Source organism: Gossypium arboreum, chromosome 13, assembly GCF_025698485.1.
Source record: "Gossypium arboreum isolate Shixiya-1 chromosome 13, ASM2569848v2, whole genome shotgun sequence".
NCBI classification, from domain to species: Eukaryota; Viridiplantae; Streptophyta; class Magnoliopsida; order Malvales; family Malvaceae; genus Gossypium; species Gossypium arboreum.
In genome coordinates this window covers 71,333,306-71,351,469 of record NC_069082.1, presented here as the reverse complement: position 1 = coordinate 71,351,469, position 18,164 = coordinate 71,333,306, and the positions used below count along the sequence as shown (strand labels likewise).

Sequence of the window (18,164 nt, the reverse complement as noted above, 5' to 3'; positions counted from 1 at the left end):
ATTCTTGCAGAGATGATTGATTTGGGTATGACTGTAATTAGTTCCTTTGGGGATAGTGTTATTGTGAATAAATTTTATTATAGATGCCCCATTTTGATACAAGGGCACGTTTTCTCAATGGATCTCATGGAACTACCATTCTATTTTTTTGATGTATTCTGGTATGGATTGGTTAACTAAACATAAGGCTAAGGTAGAGTCTGAGATGAAGCGAATTACTTTGAGGAATAGTGATGGGGTGGAAATTGTTGTGGTTGGTGAAAGACTGAGATTTTTGTCTAATGTAGTTTTGACAATGAAGGTTGAAAATATGATGGGGAAAGGTTGTGAAGCTTACTTAGCTTACGTGATGAATTCGATTAGTAAGGAGTTGAGATTTTAGGATATTCGCACCATTAGGAATTTTCCTAATGTGCTTCTAGAAGAGCTGCCTAGCTTACCACCGGATCGAGAAGTGGAGTTTGGAATTTAGCTTTATCGTGGTACTACATTGGTGTCTATTGCACTTTATCGCATGGCACCAAAAGAGCTTAACGAGTTAAAGATTCAATTGCAAGAGTTGCTTGATAGAGGGTTTGTTCGACCGAGTGTATCACCGGTGGGTGCATCGATTTTGTTTGTGAAGAAAAAAGATGGTACAACGAGGATGTGTATTAATTATAAGCAGTCGAATAAGTTGACCATTAAGAAAAAAGTATCCTCTCCTCGAATTGATGACTTTTTTGATCAGTTTCAAGGTACAATGGTGTTTTCAAAAATTGATCTTAGATCTAGGTATTATCAGTTGAAGGTAAAGGAGTCTAATGTTTTAAAAACTGCTTTTAGGTATGGGCATTATGAGTTCTTGGTGATGTCGTTTGTTTTAACTAATGCCCCTACTGCGTTCATGGATTTGATAAATTGAGTGCTCCACTCGTACATGAATTAGTTTGTGGTGGTCTTCATAGATGATATTTTGGTGTATTCTCGTTTTGAGGAGGACCACGACGAGCATCTAAGGGTTGTTTTGTAGATTTTGAAGGATAAGTAGTTGTTTGATTAGTTAAATAAGTGTGAATTTTGGCTTAAAAAAGTGGCTTTCTCAGGTCATGTTGTTTCGATAGAAGGGATTTGAATGGATCCTAAAAAGATTGAGGCAATTTTGGAATGGAAACCGCCTAGGAGTGTTACAGAAGTTTAGTGTTTCTTAGATTTGGCTGGTTATTATAGTAGATTCATTGAAGGGTTTTCCATTATTGCTGCACCCTTAATGAAACTACTTCAATTAGATGCAGTGTTTGAATGGACTAATGAAAAGAAAAAGACTTTTGAATAGCTTAAAGCAGTGTTGGCGAAGGCACTTGTGTTAATTCAACCAGAACTTGAAAAATATTTTATGGTTTATAGTGATGCTTCATATTCGGGTCTTGGTTGTATTTTGATGCTAGAGGGTAAAGTTGTGGCTTATGCTTTCAAGTAGTTGAAGATGCATGAGCACAACTATCCTGCCTATGATTTGATATTAGTTGTTGTGGTGTTTGCAATTAAGATTTGGCTTCATTATTTGTATGGAGAAAAGTGTGTGATTTACACGGATCATAAGAGCCTTAAGTACCTCCTCACCCAAAAAGGAGTTGAATTTAAGGAAAAGGTGTTGGATTGAACTTTTGAAGGACTATGTCTCTGTGATTGAGTATCATCCTGGCAAAGTAAATGTTGTTGTTGATGCATTGAGTAGGAAATCGATGACGAAGTTGAGAGCTATGTTTGCGCGCTTGAGTTTGGCTAGTGATGGTTGTTTGTTAGCTAAACTTCAAGTGAGGCCGACTTTGGCTCAACAAACTAAGGAGAAGCAACCTTTAGATGGAGATTTGTTGAAGAGGATTCCTCAAGTTGAGCATGGTGTTAAGGAAGATTTTGATGTTGATGCAAAAGGTATCTTGAATTTCTGTGGTAGATTGTGTGTGCCACAAGATGAGGATTTAAGACAAGTGATCCTTATTGAGGCACATAGTAGCCCTTACACTATACATCCCTGTAGAGGGAAAATGTACCATGATCTTCGTAAGATTTATTGGTGGCTTGGGTTGAAGCGTGATGTTATGGATTTTGTGGCTCGATGTTTGGCTTGTCAAAAGGTGAAAGCTGAACATCACTTTCCTTCGAGTTTGTTGCAACTAATTTCAATCCCTGAATGGAAGTGGGAAAGGATTACTATAGATTTTGTTTCAGGTTTTCCACTGACTCCATTGAAGAAGGATTCTATTTGGGTTAAAGTAGATCAATTTTCGAAGAATGTGCATTTCTTGGCAGTGCGTACCAATTATTCTTTGTATAAGTTAGCAGATTTGTACATTGCAAAGATTGTACGTCTTCATGGTGTTCCGATATCTATCATCTCTGATAGAGATTCACATTTTATATCAAGGTTTTGAAAGAGCTTGCAAGAGGGGTCAAAACTTACTTATAGCTTATCACCCCCAAACTGATGGCCAATCAAGAGGGTAATTCAAGTGTTAGAAGATATGTGGCGGAGTTGTGTGATCGAGTTTAGTGGTAGTTGGGAGCAATATTTGCCTTTAGTAGAGTTTGCATACAACAATAGTTTCCAAGTGAGTATTTTTGAGGTGTTGTATGGTAGGAAGTCTAGGACTCATTTGTATTGGACAGAGCTATATGAAAAGTAGGTTGTTGGACTAGAATTAGTTTGAGAGATCGAAGAGAAAGTGAAGATGATATGTGAAAGGTTGAAAGTAGAAACTGATAGGTAGAAGTCTTATACGGATTTGAAATGTTGAGACATCAAGTTTCAAGTTGGTGATAAGGTGTTCTTGAAGGTTTCCCAATGGAAAAAGGTTTTAAGATTTGAAAGAAATAGTAAATTAAGCCCAAGGTATGTTGGGCCTTATGAAGTTGTTGAGAGGATTGGACCAGTAGCTTATCAAGTCAAGTTGCAATCGAAACTTGAGTGAATTCATGATGTTTTCTATGTGTCTATGCTTCAGAAGTATCGTTCAGATCTGTTGCATATTGTGCTAGTTGAGGAGATCGAGGTTTGATTTGATCTCACATATGAAGAGGAACCAATAGAGATCTTAGCTTGTGAAAAGAAGGTTTTGCGAAACAAGAGAGTTCTATTGGTTAAGATTTTTTGGTGCAACCACAAACGGAAGAGGCTACTTGAGAAATTGAGGAAACAATGAGACATCAATATAATTATTTTTTTAGCTCAGGTAAATTTCAAAGACGAAATTCTTTTTAGAGGGGGAGAATTGTACCACCTCAAAATTGGGCTTAGAAGTTTCAAGTGTATTTTAGGAATTTTAGCTTATATGTGCTCAGAATTTCGTAAGTTTGGTAATTGATAATGTTCTCGACAATATATATTAGGAAATTAAGTCAATTTCTAAAAATTAATTTTAAATACATTTAATTTTGAAAATAGGACTAATTTGTAAAAGAGTCAAAACTGAGAGTTTTTATGAAGCAATTTACCTAGAATTTTAAATTCAACCTAAAAACTCCAGTTCTTGGCTTTTTTTTTACGATAGCTTTCTTCTTCTCCATAGTGTTTTCGTCCCTTGCTCTCCCAATTGATTTTTATTTCCAAAATTACATTACTTTGATTTCCATCATTCCCAAAGCCTTAAACCTTCATAAATCTTCAAGAAAACATCCTAAAACCTAATTAATTTCATCTTCTTCAAGAGCGGGTTTTCTCGGATTTGCATCAAAGCTCGATTTTCTTGCATTGAAGGTAACCATTTGTCTTTCTAATAGTACTAAATGTTATTTAGTTATTTAAACTGAATTATTAGCCATTAAAAAACATGTTTTAAATAAAACCAAAAAAATTTGTTGTTAATGATGAATTTCAGGATTGTGGATTAAAATGTGGTTTTAAAGTGTTTGTAACTTGTTTTAACATGATTAGAAGGTTTCTAAAATTACACTGACATTTCATTAAGAATTTCTTAAGCTTTAATGACTTTTTGTCATAATGGCCAAAACTTGTCGAAAAATGTTGATACCTTAAAATGTGTTTTTTTGTGTAGTTTAAAGGTTGGGAATTAGTCGTAGATGAATATGTAGATGAACGGAATTCATTTAATGCAAAAACATTAATTGTAGGTTGGGATATTTGAATTTAAAGTTTTCTATGTTGAAGGTTTCGGTTAATAGTGAATGTAGTTTAGGCAATTGTTTTTATTAGTTAAGGTGAGTTGATGACTGATTGTTAATTGTATGTTTGTGTGGTTTGTCTTGTTGAAGTTTTGGAGTCAATAGGACCTTCAACGAGTAGAGACAAGGAAAATAAAATCTTGTCTAAGCTTTGATTTTTCGGTGAAAGTATATTTCTAGTGAGTGTTTTGGAATGGTTCCTCTTAGATGATTTATTGTGTAATTGGGAATTTAGAGTTACCCTAAACCCCTACTATGAATTTCAAGAGTAAGTGTCCTCACACATGTGATAAAATGTGATATATGTATGCCTGTGAAATTGTGAAATTGTCAAATTATGAACATATAAGAGATGCTATGACATATGCTATAAGCTTATGATGAATGATGTGAAAGTGAATATGAGGGTGTGTTGTTCATGACATGTGACGGTAAATATGTGGGTATGTCATTCATGCCATGTGATAATAATTATATTGTGCTACTAATGTGAATATGCAGTGAATATGTGTGGAAAATCGGTAAGTAAATATGTGATAATAATATGGATAATTTGGCCTTGTGATATTATGAGACCGTTGGATATAGTTTGCATGCCATAATATTGTGAGTACTCACCTTTGTGTTGTGATATATGGGGTGTTGAGGCCTAGGGACAATTTTCATAAAGATAAGGGAATGTGAACTAAGCTTCATTCACCGTGATATGTGTGTTTGGTGCGTTGGAGAGTGTTAGCTATATGCTTCACTTATGGGACATGTTTGACTCTTTGAGTCATTTTGGTGTGTTGGAGATCCGTGTATATGATGTGTGGCGATAGACTCCACATTATGTTTCATATCCTTAAGAGCCAAACTATCATAAAACATGACTGAAAGTGACTAAATGTGATTAATATGTGTTGTGATATATGTTTAAATATTCACGTGAATAATGCGTAAATATTCATAAAAGATGATTAAATGTGTAAAATAGGACATAGGAATAGAATATGTTATAATTATGTTGCATGTCTGCTTTTTTGATGCATAATGACTTGTTTGCATTGTGGTTGTTCTGAGCATTCACTGAGCTTGTTAAGCTCACTCACTCCTTTTTAACCATTACAGATAAGTAGTGTCGGTGTGAGAGGTGTGGTTTCGAGGGGTGATCTAAGCCAGAGCTTTAGTTTCTATTAGTAGGTGTTCTTTTATTATTTTTGTTTTAGGGAATAAAAGGCAATGTGGTAAATTTTATATCGGTTTTGCTATAATTTTTAGTCAATTGCATGCCTATTAAACTTAATGATTTATGGACTTAAAATATGATGTTTGGGACTGCTATATGGAACATTTTGGTGTTTATTTTATGAGGTAACTGATGTATGTCATTTAGAACTATTTTGGTATGATTTATATGCTGATATATGCTGTGTTTTTAAGGTCTATAGTAGAGGTACCGATATTCGGGTTTTAAAAATGATACCTCTGAAATTTTTGAAGTGCAGAACGTCAATTTTGCTAGTTGGTATCGATATTTTATCACGAGTATCAATACTTGGGGTGCAATTATTGATACCTGTTTTGTAGTACCGATATTTTCTAATTGTTGGGTTTTTAAGACGAGAAACAATAAGCTAGTCTGGTATTGATTTTCCAAGCGACATCGATACCACTTGAGAGAATTAGCGATAACATCTTTTTAGTTTGATACTTATGTAACGGTTTGGGAAATTTTGCTAAGTGGTCCTAATGCAACTTTAGTACTTATTTTTATGTTTATTTAATGAATGTTTGACATGTTTTATCGATAAAAAGTAAATGTATGACTTACAATTCATGTGAATGTTATGTTAATAAAAAAATGGATGCGTAATAACGTGATGATTTGAGATGAACATGATGCAAGACGGTGGTGTAACATCCTACTATTCAAGCTCGACGACTAGGCTGGGTATAGGGTGTTACACGAGGAGTCAATGCCAATTTCCTCACACTTTTTCAATTTTTTATGCCATGTCATAATTTCCTTTAAGTACTTGGCATATTTTGAGAATTTATCGATTAGCTCTTAGAGTGGTAAATTAGCATTTAGGGATTTAAATAAATTAAGAAATTTTATAAAATCTACCTTGTCAATCTTTTTCTTATACTTTAATCTCATTGAGAATGGTACTTTCGTCATGCTTGGATATCTGATAACTGATTCAAAACTGGTTTGGTTGTATCCTCAATCATCTCATTGCGCTTGACTTCCTCCTCCATGGGTTTGTCGACCTCTTCAGGAACATTCTCCTCTTCATGGATGGGCTCTTTCAGCTTTTCAAGTGTCTTCCTCAAGCGCAAGGTGATCGCTTTTATGTGCTCCTTCCCATCTCTCTGAGGATTGTTCTTCGTATTACTGGGGATGCTCCAGCCATTTTGCTTTTGGATCATATTCATTAGTTGAATCATTTGGTCATAGAGACTATCTTTTTGGGATTTGAGTTCGACATGTGGCTTGGACTTGTCAAATGTTCGTCTTCATTGTTTGCATATCCTTACTAGTTGATCGAATCTTTGACCAAATGCAACATGGACATTCCCCACGGTTCTTTGTTGTAATGGTAGAGGTTGGTAAGGAGGTTTTTTTGGGTTTGCACTTCATTGGTTGCCTCCCCATTTGAGGTTCGGATGATCCCTCCAACCAGGGATCTCAACCCCTATTGCCAATGTAACTTACCTCTTCTAATTGGCCTTCAGAATATGGCTCCATTCTCATCGACTTAACAATCATCTCTAAATGGTTAAGCTTTTCTAGGATTCTTGTATCAATCTTTGTCGTCATCCTTATTTACAGCTTTTACTATTGAAGGCTTTGATTTGTACATGAATATTTCATTAGGCCATATATACAAATTCATAGCCATATCATCAACGATCTTATAGGCTTGTTCATTGTAACAAACCAATTTTAGTGAAATCGGAACAATGGTTTCGAGACCACAAATATGAGTCAAAAGTAAATTTTATTTTTTATTTTATTACATGGTCCGTAATATGATAGAAATGTCATGTGAAAAACTCGATAAGAAAATTTTATTGATTTTGTACTTAATTACGACAAGGACTAAATCGCATAAAATGCAAAAGTTGAATTCTAGTAGCTAAAAGTATTAAATAGCTATGAAATTTAAAACTTGAGGTGCTTATATGGTAATTAGACCATTAAGGAAAAGTATGTAGATATTTTGGTGACTCATCTATGGAAATTTAGAAAAAGGGTAACGACTAGATAGGGAATTGATAAATATTTAATTAATTAAAAGATGATAAAAGATATCATCTTATTTTTTTATGTCATCTTCAACCTAAAATACATGGAAACCCTAGGAGAGAGAGAAGAAACTTTCATGGTTTAATTAGGTAAGTTTTCTTGTCCCATTTTTAGTAATTTTAATATTTTTGAAACCGGGATAACTTAATCTATCTATTTGGGGGATCAATTTGAAAAGTTATCAAAGTATAAAAATTGGGTCATGGATGAATATGCTAAAAATTAGAAATTTATGGCAGAAAATGAAAGGTTGTTGATAGATAAACAACTTTTACAAAGTGATTTATGATGAAAACATGATTTAGGGACTAAAATGTAAAGTTGTGAAATTTGATGAAAAATTTTGAATTTTTATGAATACATGTGCTGTAAATTTTGTGATGGGATTTTGGTTAGGCTTGGAATAGGGAGTAAATTGCACAAATTTCATTTTCCGAGCCTAGAGAAGAAATTGGAATTTATGGAAAATTAGAGGCAAAATGGTAAGTTTGCCTAGGACATAAATTGAGTCCAATTGAATATGAAATGTGTGTAATTGATGGTTAAAATCATTTATATAGATCCAGACAACATAAATTCAAGGTTAGACCAAGGAAAAGAAAAGGTTTTGGATTAGTAGATTATATACGCGAACAAGAGTCGAAGTAAGTTCGTGTAACTTAATCGAGCATATGAATATGCTTAATTGAATGTTTGTTGCTATGAAATGTGACTTATATTGATGTGAAATATTTGATTGCTATAATGAAAATTTGAATACATGCTTGAAATGGTGAAAAAGGTTTAAGTCTCGTTCGAATATTGAATTCCGATGAATATATGTGCTTTCCCGAAATGAATGAGGTCCTGCATTTGTTGCTGATGGAATTTAGCTCGGATGAGTAATCCTATTGACCTCATTATAGAAAGGATTTATCCCGAACGGGTAATCTTGAGACGATAACTCTCGAGTATATGTTACAATTAAGATTTAGCCTGGACTGGTAATCCTAATTGAGCTCTTCTGAACATACGTTACATAAAGGATTTAGCCCGGATTGGTAACCCTGTTATACGATATGTGGCTCGAGAGTGTGTTCTTTGATTAAGTGCCCTAATGAGTACTCTTAATAAGAATTGATGGATTATGGAATCGTACACTTCGAGTGTACTACTTGAGCATCCATCGGAATTTCAATGATTCAACGGACACAAAACTCTTGGCACGATAAGGGATTTATGAGATGAAATGAATAATGGCTTGAGAGAATATTGCATGATGAGCTCATCCATCCTTACTTGATATTTATATAAATTTTTTAACTAACATGTTTGATTGAATGCATGTGTGTAGGCAATTTTCCAAATGGAAGGAAAACATGATATTGTATGCGTAGATTTAATAAACGCGATTTACAAGTTTAGTTTCCGTTATACGAACTTACTAAGCATGTAATGCTTACTCCATTTTATTTTCTCTTGTTTTATAGTGCTCGGATGCTTGCGAAGGTTGGAGATAATTGGAGCATCATCACACTATCCACTAGCTTATTTTGGGTATATATAGTATAATCATTTTGGTATAATGGCATGTATAGGCGAACCTGACCATTGATGGCTTAAGTATGGTTTGTAATCTAGCCATTGGAATGACTAGTAATGGTTATTTTTCATATACTTGTAATGTCATACTATGGTAGTTATATACATGTTAAAAGGTTGTTCAAATTATGCCTATCATATGGAATATACCAAGGTAAGATTATAAACATGTATGCATGCAATGATATGCCATGTTGAACGATAGAGTTTGCTTAATTTGAATGCTTGAAATGGTTGGTATTTGGATATGAGTTTAATCGTAGATCATTGGTGTGGTTTTAGGTGAGAAATGAAGCTAGAAATGGCTTTATTTTGTCCATACGGGCAGACACACGGGCATGTTTCTAGACCGTGTGTGACACATGGCCTGATACATAGGCATGTGGTTAGGCAGTGTGTCCCCAATACCTTACATTTTGAGAAAATAGAATACTCAGTATTGAGCACACGGGCAGAGACAAGGGCATGTGTCTCAGCCGTATGTGCTACACGGCCTAGAACACGGGCGTGTGTCTTGGCCGTGTGAAACCAACACCTAATTTCGAAAGAATTTAATTAACCACACGGTCCAGTACACGGGCATGTGTCATGGTTGTCTGTACAAGTCAGAGAGTTACATGGGGTCGAACACGGCCTGTAGCACAGGCGTGTCCCAGGGTCACACGGACGTGTGAGCCCTGTAACTTAGAAAATTTTTGAAATGTAGCGAAAAATTATTAGAGTTTCCGATTAAGTCCCGACTTGATTTTAATACTTATATTCGACCTCGAGGGTCTATTTAAGGAACATTTTGAATAATCTCAAAAAATGAACCGTGGTTGACATGATTTATCTGTGAATGTTTTAAAAGTTCTGGTAATGCTTCGTAACTCTATTCCAGCGATGAATAGGGTTAGGAGTGTTACATTTAGTGGTATCAAAGCTACAGTTTAGCTGATTCTCAGATTTAATGTAGCAAACACGAGTTTAGCTAGACATGCCAATATATAATTTGTGATAGTGTGATGTCTCCTAATCATTTTAAATGTGTTTTTCATATAGTAATTTCATCCAACCAAGCTAAAGCTGAATCCAAGAAAGCTAGGAGCAATACTTCAGCTTCAGTTCAAAGAGTTGCATCTGCATCTAGTAGTGAAAGGCCTGTATCTAAGGGCCAAAGTGAGGAGGCAAAATAGGCCTTCTTCCAATTGATGAATGAATGGTTTACTGAGTATTTAAGAAAAAACCCCGCTGTACAACGACCTCCATCACTTGCTCCTCAACCGATTTCTGAGATGCCACAAGGTGTTGAACTGGTTTCTGGTAGATAAAATCCGTAAGCATGGGGCAGAAGAATTTAGAGCTATTACAGATAATGATTCGAAAAGGGCTAAATTTTGGTTGGAAAATACCATCCAGGTTTTTGATGAATTATCCTGTAACACCTTTTACCCGTATTCGACGCCAGAACAGGGTACGAGGCATTATCAGACTTAAACACAAGCAAACGTACATGTCTGAGCCATGAATTCTCGTCCAAATTAAAACTTTTTGTATTTAACCAAAATGTCCCTATTATGAGCCTATAAGGCCCACAACATGCTCTGGAAGTGGTTCGGGTCTAAACCGAGAACTTTAGAAAATTTTACAAAACTTAGAAAATTTTTCATTAAATAGGGGTCACACGCTCGTGTAGATATGGGCCATGTCCATGTGGGCAGGCTGTGTGGTCACACACATCCGTGTCCCAACTCCGTGTAACTCTCTTTTTGTCCCCCAAGAACAATTTGAAGACACACGACCAAGTCACACGCCCGTGCCTGAGGCTGTGTCATCCACATGTTTGAGACATACACCCGTGTCTCTGCCCTTGTACCTAATTTTGAGCATTTTTTTTTGCAAAAATTAGGGTACTGGGGACACACGGCCTAGACATTGCCTGTGGGGCAAGTCGTGTGTCACACACGGCCTAGACACACGCCCGTGCGCCTACCCATATAGATAAAAATAAGGCTATTTACCAAGTTATTTTTCCACCCTTTGTTGCACATACCTACACAACACAGCATAGCACCGATTCAAACATTTACATACAACCAAATCAGCCACAACCAAGACATCAACACATCATTCACAGGCTACCATCTATCATACACAAACATCACATACCCATCAACTTAAATCATGCAAATTCCCATATCCATGAAAGGCATCATAATATAAATTACTTATACCAATAGTAGCCAATTTCAAATGGCCTCATACAAATTGGAATTTCCAACAATATAAGCCAACACATTTGGCCAAATCAATTATGACACATAACAAAATGACCAAGTCCCCTATACATGCCATAACTCAAAATGTTGAAATCATTGATACCAAAATAATTGTTGATAGAGTGAGTGGATCTCCGATCCCCGAGCTAGCTTGGTGACACTATAAGACAAGGGAAAGGAAGGGAGTAAGCTATAAAGCTTAGTAAGTTCCTATGCAAATAATAAGCATCATAACCATACATTTAACATACAATTAACATAATGAAAATTGACATCGATTTTATTAAAATCTTATAGTCATAACTTACTATAACTTACTCAATCACCTCCTTACCAAGGTTTCATCACATATCGAACTTATTACGTATGAGTGTTACGTACACACCTGTACCAACTTGCAACATAATCATAGTCTTTCGCAACTTTGACATTCCCGTTGAACACTCAGAATATTAACGGATACTTGAAAATTTTGCACATAAGTGTCATATATGTAGCCATAGTTACCTCACATCTCATAATACATATAGGCTCATTTTTGAGCTATTCACGGGCATGCTCACACTAGCTACCAATCAAGACATGGCTACACAGTGCTTCTTACACAAACTTTCATGTAACACCCCTTACCCGAGACCGTCGTCGGAGTTGAGCACGAGGCGTTACCAGACTTATCTTACCTGTTCGGGCATAAAAATATTTACTTTTAAAAAAATTTAATTTGCTCACATTCATCCAATAAATCCCTAAAAAGGGACCTCGAGGCCCTAAAACGTGCAATCGGAACTGTTCTAGACCAAACTGGGAACATTAAAAACTTGCCAATTACTTACACAAATCAAACCAATTTATTTCACTATTCATAATAAAACTATCCATCTGCATAACAGTCACTAATTTAATTACAACTCGAGTTACAAAACTCAAAATTTAAATCCATGAATTTTCCCTAAAACTAGACTCATATATCTTCTTACCATAATTTTTCTATAATTTTTGGTTTGGCCAATTAGTACATTTTATTCATTAAACTTTCCCATATTTTACAGTTCAGTGGACCTGACCTCTCTTCACTAAAAATCAATTATCTCATTATACAGAATTCAAATAATGTTCCCATTTATTTCTAATGAAAATATACTCACTAAGTAATCTAGAAATATAAACTATGACTTATAATTATTTTTGTAAAACTTCTAGTTATTTTCCAAAGTTAGAATAGGGGATCACGAAGTCACTCTAAACTAGTCTTACAAAAATTTAAATATCTCAAAATATAGACTTCCTTTGCTTTCTCTGTTTCTTTCCTATGAAAATAGGCTCAATAAGATTTAATTCTATATCTCATTAACCATTTAATTCCATTTATATAATGTTTAGTGATTTTTCAAAACCACGTCACTGCTGCTATTTCCTAACCATTCCATGGCCAACTCTTACTCCTCCATAATTTCTTTGCATCAAACCTCATTTAGGCATACATAATACCAAAACATGTTCTTATTTAGCTATATCATAAGCTAATCATTATCAAGTATTCACATGTCATTCTTTAATCATATCATAAGGACATACACACAAAATAGCCAAGTCCCTATACATGCCATAACTTAAAGTATTTCTAGTCACAAAATACCGAGATAGCTCGTTGATAGTGTGAGGCGATCTTCGACATCCTTACGATTTTTTCAAGTTGGCTTTGCGATACTATAAAAAAGAGAGAAAAGAAAGGGAGTAAGCATAAAGCTTAGTAAGTTTGCATGTAAATAAATAACAACATTCTAAATGAATTATCAAGATAATCTGAACCTTCCGAACATGGACTTATCTTACCTACCCTTTGGTACACTCTTTAAATTTTCCATTAAACCACTTGGAATACTAAGGATACACGGGTACCTTTCCTTTTTAAACTTACAATTGTCATGTCTTGACATGGTCTTATGTGGTATCCTTGCCTTATGAAATCATCATTGCCATGCCTTGGCATGGTCTTACATGGGATCCTTGCCTTATCGTAGTTTATCAATGCCATGTCTTGACATGGTCTAACATGATTTCCTTGGCTTGTAAAACTTACCAATGTCATCCCTTTGCATGGTCTTACTTGGTATCTTTAAACCCTAATGTCATGACATTTGTATCCTACACATTCCTAAGGTTCAACCAGGACTTTTAAGTATCATTTCTCCGTCAATTCTTGCTTGAATCATCAAGGAATAAATTTACAAAATAAATATATAGATGCTGAAAAATAACATCATTAATTATAAATAATAAAACATTGCATTTATTAACCACAAACTTACCTCGATACAAAATTCGATCAAATATTTTGATTTAGTCCTCAACCCTTTTCTTTCCTCGGTCTAACCCCGAATTTCATTCTTCTTGATCTATAATAGAAAATTTAACTTATTTAATACTCACATTTATCAAAACATTCCTTGACTCTAACTTTTGAAAAATTACGATTTTGCCCTTAAACTTTTGCATATTTACACTTTTGTCCTAAGGCTCGAAAATGAAACTTTATCCCTAATTCTTATGTTTTATGACATGCTGGTCATTTATTTACCTACGGAAACCTCAAATTCCCACTCTAACATGTACTTATGACCATTAGGTATTTTTACCGATTATGTCGTTTTACTCGTTTTCGCTTAAAATCGCTTAGCTTAAGTCGTTTAACATAATTTCAGGCTTCATATTCTACCATAAAACATCAAAATAAACAGAGTTCACCTATGGGTATTTTTCCAAATATGAACCGTAGGTTAAATTATTGCTAGAATAAGCTAAATCAAGTTACCGGGACTTCAAAAACGTAAAGAACATTAAAAACGAGCCTTGGAATCACTTACTATGAAGCTTGGAAGCTGGAAAAAACCCTAGCTATGAAGAACCCTTGAAATTTCGGCCTAATGAAGAAAATGGGCACATTTTTCCATTCTTTTCCCTTTTTTAATCTGTTAATTACCAAATGACTAAAATACCCTTTATTAAAACTTTAGTTATTTTTATATATGTATGTCCATTTTTGTCTATGAAAACCTAATGGTCTAGTTACCATTTAAGAACCTCTACTTCAATTATACTCTTCAATTTAATCCTTTAGCATCTAAAAGTCATATTTATCAACTTTTGCAATTAAGCCTTAGTAGGCAAATTAAGCATGCTATCTATAAAATTTTCCATCGATACTCTAACACATGCATCTAATCACTCGGTAAATTATAAAAACTAATCAAAATAAACTTTTCTATCTTGGATTTTTGGTTTCACAACCACTTTCCATTTAGGCCCTATTTTGGGATGTTACATTTCTCCCCCCTTTAGGGATTTTCGTCCTCAAAAATCTTACCTGTGATAAGATTTGGATACTATTTTCGCATAACCTCTTCAGGCTCCCATGTAGCCTCGTCTACCCCATGCCTATTACATAATACTTTCACAAGTGCAATACTTTCACAAGTGCAATACTTTTATTCCTTAGTTGTTTGACCTTTCGAGCTAAAATTTTTACCGGTTCTTCACTATAAGTCATATCTTGCTAAATTTCAACCTCTGTCTGTGAAATCACATGTGAAGGATCAGAATGGTAACGATGTAACATGGACACATGGAACACATCATGAATCTTCTCTAACTCTAGAGGCAAAGCTAACTGATATGCTACTGGTCCAGCTCTTTCAGTCACCTCAAATGGTCCAATAAAACGTGGACTTAGTTTGCCTTTCTTGCCAAATCTAAAGACTTTCTTCCACGGGGATACTTTCAAGAACACTTTGTCACCAACTTGATACTCAATCTCTTTTCTTTTCAAGTCTTCATAAGACTTCTACCTATCTGAAGCTACTTTCAAGTAATCTCTAATAACTTTCACTTTCTCTTTAGTTTCTTTAACTAAATCAACCCTGTAAATCTGATTTTCTTTAAGCTCTATCCAATACAAAGGTGTCTGAAATTTATGTCCATACAAAGCTTCATAAGGTGCCATTTTCAAACTCGACTGGTAACATTATCATAAGCAAACTCTACCAACGGAAAATATTTCTCCCAACTACCTTGAAATTCTAAGACACAACATCTGAGCATATCCTCAAGGATCTGAATAACTCTCTCTGACTGACCATCTGTTTGAGGATGGAAGGCTGTATTAAAACTCAACTTTGTGCCCAAAGCTTCCTGTAACTTCTTCCAAAATCGCGAAGTGAATCTTGGGTCTCTATCTGAAATAATCAATAACGGTACTCCATATAGTCTATCTCTGAAATATATAACTCGGCCAACTTGTCAAGTGAATAATCTACACAAACTGGAATAAAATGAGCTGACTTTGTTAGCTTATCAATCACAACCCATATTGCATCTTTCTTTCTCGGTGTCAATTGCAATCCTGTCACAAAATCTATGGCAACTCGGTGCCATTTCCACTCAAGAACTACCATAGGCTACAATAAACCTGAAGGTACCTGATGTTTGGCTTTTACCTGCTGACAAATTAAGCATCTAGAAATAAACTCTGAGATATCTCTCTTCATTCCTACCCACCAATACATTTTCTTCAAATCATTATACATCTTTGTACTACCTGGATGAATAGACAAGGAACTGCTATGTGCTTCCTCTAAAATCTTTCGAATAAGCTCATCATTCTTTAGTACACATATCTGATTTATGAACATGAAACAACTGTCAGAACTAATCTGAAAATTTGACTCTATACCTGACTCACACTGAGCTCTTTTGGCTTGCAACTCACTGTCATCTTTCTGAATTTCTTCAAGAAACATTGGCTTAGCTCTTAATTCAGCTAAGATAGAACCATCGTCCGATAAGGTTAAACTAGTGTTCAAAGCTCTTAATGCAAATAAAGGTTTTCTACTCAAAGCATCAGCAACTACATTTTCCTTACCCGGGTGATAATCGATCACTAGTTCATAATCTTTAATCAACTCTAGCCATCTTCTTTGCCTCAAGTTCAAATCTTTCGAAGCATCAAGTATTTCAAACTTTTATGATCAGTAAATATTTGGCACTTCTCACTATACAAGTGATGTCTCTAGATTTTCAACGCAAATAGAATGGCAGCTAGTTCTAAACCATGTATCGGATAAATTTTCTTGTGTGGCTTTAGCTGTCTAGAGGCATAAGTAATTACCTTTCCTTCCTGCATAAGTACACAACCTAATCCATTCAAGGACGCGTCACTGTAAATCACAAACTCTTTACCCGGTTCTGGTTGTACTAAGACAGGAGCTTCAGTCAATAATACCTTTAACTTGTCAAAACTCTGCTGACACTTTTCAGTCCATTCAGACTTGACACGTTTCTGTAACAATCTTGTCAATGGAGTAGCTATCATGGAAAATCCCTCTACAAATCATCTATAATAACCGGTGAGGCCAAGAAAACTTTTGACCTCTGATACATTCCTGGGAGGCTTCCAATCAACAATGGCTGAAAGTTGCTCGGATCAACTCTAATATCTTCACCTGAGACTATATGTCCAAGAAAACCACTTCTCGTAACCAGAACTCACTTTTGCTAAACTTTGCATAAAGCTGATTATCTCTCAAAGTCTGTAAAACTGTTCTTAAACGCTCTGAGTGCTCAGTCTTATCATGAGAATAAATCAAGATATAATCAATGAACACAACTACAAATTTATCCAAGTAAGGTCTGAAAATTCGATTCATTAAGTCCATGAAAATGGTAGGAGCATTAGTCAAGCCAAATGGCATCACAAGGAACTCATAATAGACATACCTACTTTGAAAAGTAGTTTTCGGAACATCTGACTCTTTAACTCGCAAATAATAATATCTAGATCTCAAATCTATCTTGGAGAACATAGTAGCTCCTTTCAATTGATCAAACAAATCATCAATTCTAGGCAATAGATACTTGTTCTTAATAGCCATCTTGTTAATCTCCCGATAATCTATGCACAATCTCATCGAACCATCTTTCTTTTTCACAAAGAGCATTGCTGCACCCAATGGTGAATAACTAAGTCTCACAAAGCCTTTCTCTGTTAGTTCTTGCAACTAAACTTTCAATTCTCTCAATTCCATTGGAGCCATTCTATAAGGAGTAATAGAAATGGGTGTTGTACCCGGAACCAATTCAATACCAAACTCAACTTCTCTGATAAGAGGCAAACCTGATAGTTCTTCCGGAAACACAGCAGGAAACTCACATACCACAGGCACTGATTCAATTTTCAACTCTGGATCTTTAGTATTCAACACAAAAGAAAGATAAGCTTCATATCCTTTTCTCAAGCATTTCTAAGCAGACATAACAAAAATCATGGCAATTGAACTATCTGACTCATCTGAATTAACCCGAAGAATTTCACCATTTTCGCATTTCAACACAATGAATTTCTTTCCACAATTAACTATCACGTAATGCGCAGTCAACCAATCCATACCAAGAATCACATTTAACTCATCAAATGGAAATAGCATGAGATCAACCAAAAAATAGTAACCTCTAATCATCAAAAGGCAATTTTTACATACTTTGTCTACTAATACATAATGACCCAATGGATTTGATACTTTAATTACAAATCCCGTAGACTCTATGGACATGTTCATACTAGGCATCAATTTCATGCAAACATAGAAATGGGTCATACCGGATCAATCGAAGCAATAACATTAACATCCTAAAGAGAAAATGTACCTGTGATTACATCGGGGGAGGATGCCTCTTCACGAGCATTGATAGCATAGGTCCTTGTAGGTGCTCTAACATTGGGTCTCGCTGCTGAATCTCTAGATGCACCTCTACCTGCCCCTATTCTGAACTTCTCTAAGGTCTACCTCTAGCGGGGGCATTGCCTGATCTTACAC

At 35.2% G+C, this 18,164-nt stretch overlaps 1 protein-coding gene across 1 annotated transcript; it reads left to right on the top strand.

Moving 5' to 3' along the window:
• Positions 1-1,724: 1,724 nt before the first annotated feature.
• On the top strand, positions 1,725-2,414 carry LOC128286816 (uncharacterized). The gene is made up of 2 exons (XM_053024539.1): positions 1,725-2,145; positions 2,212-2,414. The coding sequence occupies exons 1-2, from the start codon at positions 1,725-1,727 to the stop codon at positions 2,412-2,414; spliced, it is 624 nt and encodes a 207-aa protein (XP_052880499.1).
• The last annotated feature ends 15,750 nt before the right edge of the window (positions 2,415-18,164 follow it).